General features: G+C 49.5%; 1 protein-coding gene across 1 annotated transcript; it reads left to right on the top strand.

The window, feature by feature from the left end:
• Positions 1 to 741: 741 nt before the first annotated feature.
• On the top strand, positions 742 to 2,993 carry foxg1a (forkhead box G1a). The gene has a single exon (XM_086094761.1). The coding sequence runs from the start codon at positions 948 to 950 to the stop codon at positions 2,382 to 2,384; it is 1,437 nt and encodes a 478-aa protein (XP_085950887.1). The 5' UTR covers positions 742 to 947; the 3' UTR covers positions 2,385 to 2,993.
• The last annotated feature ends 1,199 nt before the right edge of the window (positions 2,994 to 4,192 follow it).

A 4,192-nucleotide genomic window follows, 5' to 3' on the forward strand; every position in this document is an offset into this window, starting at 1 on the left:
CATGTTTCTTAATTTGTTGAATGGGATCTCTTTCCATTGATGGCGGCCAGAGATCAAATAAATCAATCATTTTAGTTTTGTATGCTTCAGTCCAATTCATTGTTTGCACTCTTTTGTTTTTGTTTGACGAAAGGAGTTGAATCGGTACTTCCACTTTCGCCCTTTTTTAGTATCCGAGTAGTCATAGTGCGAGTACTTTTGCTGCTTCTGTTGACAAGTGACCCGAGCCAGGTTACAAAGTAAGAATGATAAAACCGTTACTAAAAGCCTGCGTGTTTGCGCGTGCGCGTGCGTGTTGTGGAAAGAGCACGTTTGTTTTTCCCACTTTAAGAAATGACGAAAGGCATTTTTTGCTGGTGAGTTTCTTTGCAAAGAAGCGAATGGCCTCGATGACGTCACAGACCATGTAAGCGTTTATGGTTGTCTCTCATCACGCACACGTATGCGCCCCCCCCCCCCCCCACACCGACCCCCATTTTCCAGGGGTGAAGCAGACACGTCGCGAATGGCAACGAAAGCCTGCAAAAAAAAACCCCAAAAAAAACCTCACTCGGCCTCTTCGGGCTCGTGCTGGGCGGGAACTTCTTCCAGCGTGCGCGTGCGCGAATGTTCGCCAAGCGCGAGGCGATTGGCTGCGCGCTGGAGCTCACGCGGCGCGGATTGGCCGAGGAGCAGGAAGGGCCAACCAATGTGTTGAGCCGCTGCGGCTCGCTAATTAATTGCTGCTATCTGTCTCCTATCCTTGTGTGCGTGTGCGCGCGCGCGCGTGTGAGTGTACGTGCCGTGTGTACGAATGTGTGTGAGCGTGTGTTTCCCTTTTTTCTCCCCAAAGCGAACATGAAATAGTTTGTTGGGCTACACTTTCCTTCTCGTCTATCCATCCCCCCCTTCCTCCCTTTCCCGTCCTGTCGATCGGCTCGGCGACACACTTCCGACTCCGTTCGGTGATGTTGGACATGGGCGAACGCAAAGAGCTCAAAATGATCCCCAAGTCGTCCTTCACCATCCACAGCCTGGTGCCGGAGGCCGTGCAGAACGACAACCACGGCCACTTGCACAACAGCAACAGCAGCAGCAGCAGCAGCAGCGGCGGCAGCAACCACCACCATCACCATCATCATCACCACCACCACGTCCAGAACCACCAACAGCACCACCAGGATCGGGGGGACGACGCCGAGCTTAAGCCCGCCGCGGACGCCGGCAAAGCGGAAGCCAAGAGCGATCCGCCGGGGTCCGAAGGCTCGCTCCCCGAGGCGACTTCGGCCAATTCGGCCAATTCGGCCAATTCGGCGACTTCGGCGACTTCGGCGGAAAAGCCCGAAGACAAAAAGGAGTGCAAAGACGCCACGGCGGCGGGCGACGCTTGCGGCGGGAAGGAGGCCGACAAGAAGAGCGGAAAGTTCGAGAAGCCTCCGTTCTCGTACAACGCGCTCATCATGATGGCGATCCGCCAAAGTCCCGAGAAGCGCCTGACGCTCAACGGCATCTACGAGTTCATCATGAAGAACTTCCCGTACTACCGCGAAAACAAGCAGGGCTGGCAGAACTCCATCCGCCACAACCTGAGCCTCAACAAGTGCTTCGTCAAGGTGCCCCGCCATTACGACGACCCGGGCAAGGGCAACTACTGGATGCTGGACCCCAGCAGCGACGACGTCTTCATCGGCGGCACCACCGGCAAACTGCGCCGGCGCTCCACCACCTCGCGGGCCAAGCTGGCCTTCAAGCGCGGGGCCCGCCTCACCTCCGGCCTCACCTTCATGGAGCGGGCCGGGTCGCTGTACTGGCCCATGTCGCCCTTCCTGTCGCTGCACCACTCCAGGGCCGCGGGCTACAACGGGGCGGCGGCCGCGGCGGCGGCGGCGGCGGCAGCGGCGGCCGCCTACCCGGCCCATCCCATGTCCTACGGAGCCGTGCTGGGCCAGAACGTCCACGGCGCCGGGCACCCGTTCTCGTCGCCACCCAACGGCCTGGGCATGGAGCGGCTGGTCGGCGGAGAGCTGCCGTACGCCACGCACCATCTGACGGCGGCGGCGCTGGCGGCCTCGGCGATGCCCTGCGGCCTTTCGGTGCCTTGCTCCGCCGCCAGCTACTCCCTCAACCCGTGCTCGGTCAACCTGCTGGCCGGCCAGACCGGCTACTTCTTCCCGCACGTCCCGGTCAGCACGCCGGGCGGCGGCGGCGGCGGCGGGGCAGGAGGCGGCGGCGGCCAGCTGGTCCGAGCCCCGGCTTCCGGCTCCCCGCAGGCCGCCTCTTGTGACTCCCTGAGGCCGCCCATGGGCGCCTCTCTGCCGGCCTTCTCGTCCGGACTGTCCGCCGGCCTGTCTGACTATTTCACGCACCAGAACCAGGCCTCGGCGCCCAACCCGCTCATCCACTAACGGAACCGGCCACGGGGAAACTCGCCAACTGTAAGTGGAACATTTAACAAAAAGAATTTAAAGTTTAGAACAAGGAAGAAAAAAAAAAAAGAACAACCGGGAAATTTCCAGGTATTTTTTAATATTATTATTATTATTATTATTATTATTATTATTAATATTATTCGTGTTCTGGACTTGTGTGTGTGTGTGTGTGTGTGTGCGTGTGTATGCGCGCGCGTGTGGATAGTGCGTGCGTGTGTCACGTCGACTAGAATGTTAGTTTCAAATTTTTTTGTTAGTCAACATTTACACTTGAACATGTTTCAGTATTAAACGTGGCGCAGATCATTTTTTTTTAATTTCTGACTGAAGAAATGTAAAAGAAGCTGACTGACTCGCACGAACCCTCTTGTTTTTCTTTCCCCCCTTTTTTTTGGTTGTTGTTGCCAACATGTCTGCTCGTCTTCTGGACCCCCAAAATATTCTGCTGCTTGTCTTTGAATGTCCTTCCTTTCTTTTTCTTCTCGTGTCGCTTTGACCTAAAAAAAAAAAAAAAAAAAAACAAGAGCGAGGAAGAAAAAAAAATGTTGCAATCTGTACGAAATAAAGCTAGCTGACTTTGGTAAATTTTTTCTGTCTTTCATTCTATTTAAACTTTTGCTGCTGACATGCACGCGGATTTTTATTTTTGTTCAGCAAGAAATAAAGCAACAATGCGCGTCCACGTATGTAGGTTAGCGGCACATCAAAGTGTCACGCGGCTTCCGGTTTTGTTTCGTGGGACAAAAACGTGCACGTGCGTGCGTGTGCATGTTTGCATATTTCTCTAAATAGAAAAACGAACAAGAGCATTTTGGGCCGTGTGATGACGTCACCGTTTTTTGTCTGGCAGAATTTAATTCTTTATGTCAAAATAAATAAAATGTGCTCTTATTTTCATATTGTTCATAAATTCGTAGTGTTGTTGATGTCAGTATAGTTTGTTCTGATCTTGAAAATAAAATCCAATAGATTAGTTTCATTTTTCTGGAATTATTCTGCATTCATTTTCAACTCAACACAATTTAAAAAAATATATTTTGCTTGATTTGACCTAATAAAAAAAAAAAGAATAGATTATGTTCGCTCGCAAAGCAAACCAATTTTTGGGTGTTTTATGCGCTGTGCCATTTTTTATTTTACGTGCACATAAAAAAAAAATCCCGTAATTGGAGCGAAAAAAAAGTAACCAACATTTTTTAAAATAAAACTTGACAATTGTAAATAACTCCATGTGATTTGTCATTTGAAACGCAAGAAATGGAAAAGAAGTTTAAAGTAAATAAGAACTCCAAACGTACTAAACTAATATGGGAAAGTGATGATGCAACATTTTTGGGCACGCTGGTCTTGTTTTCTGTCCCACAAATAATCTTAAAACTTTTCTTCCTATTGTTTCAACGTGATCATTTGATGTCAAAGTTGTTGACAAATATTGTGGCAGAAATTAATTTGGGAGGCTGCTGACGAAAATAACAAACACAAAAAAACGAAGCAGGTGTTCAATCTTTTAACATTCTCTAATTTCCACTTTGTCGCTTTAAACGTCATTAAAAAATTATACTTGATGCGTATTTTGAACGCCAGGGCAAGAACGTGTCTTTTAATTTGACTTCCTTTGAGCCGCAAAAGTGTGTTGCAATTCAATTCAATTTGTCCATTTTCGAAAATGTTTTCCATCGCAAATAAAATCTGGGAAGATTTTCATATGATGAGGATGATCATTTGGAAAAAGAAGAGTGAGCGTTGCATTTTCGGCTCGTGGAGAAACAAAAAAAAAACAATTC

The sequence above is a fragment of the Leptonotus elevatus genome, chromosome 14, assembly GCF_054856555.1.
Source record: "Leptonotus elevatus isolate MCC_2025b chromosome 14, RoL_Lele_1.0, whole genome shotgun sequence".
Lineage (NCBI taxonomy): Eukaryota > Metazoa > Chordata > Actinopteri > Syngnathiformes > Syngnathidae > Leptonotus > Leptonotus elevatus.

Coding starts and splice junctions, on each gene's coding strand:
- foxg1a (XM_086094761.1), top strand. CDS start 948: ATGTTGGACATGGGCGAACGCAAAGAGCTCAAAATGATCCCCAAGTCG.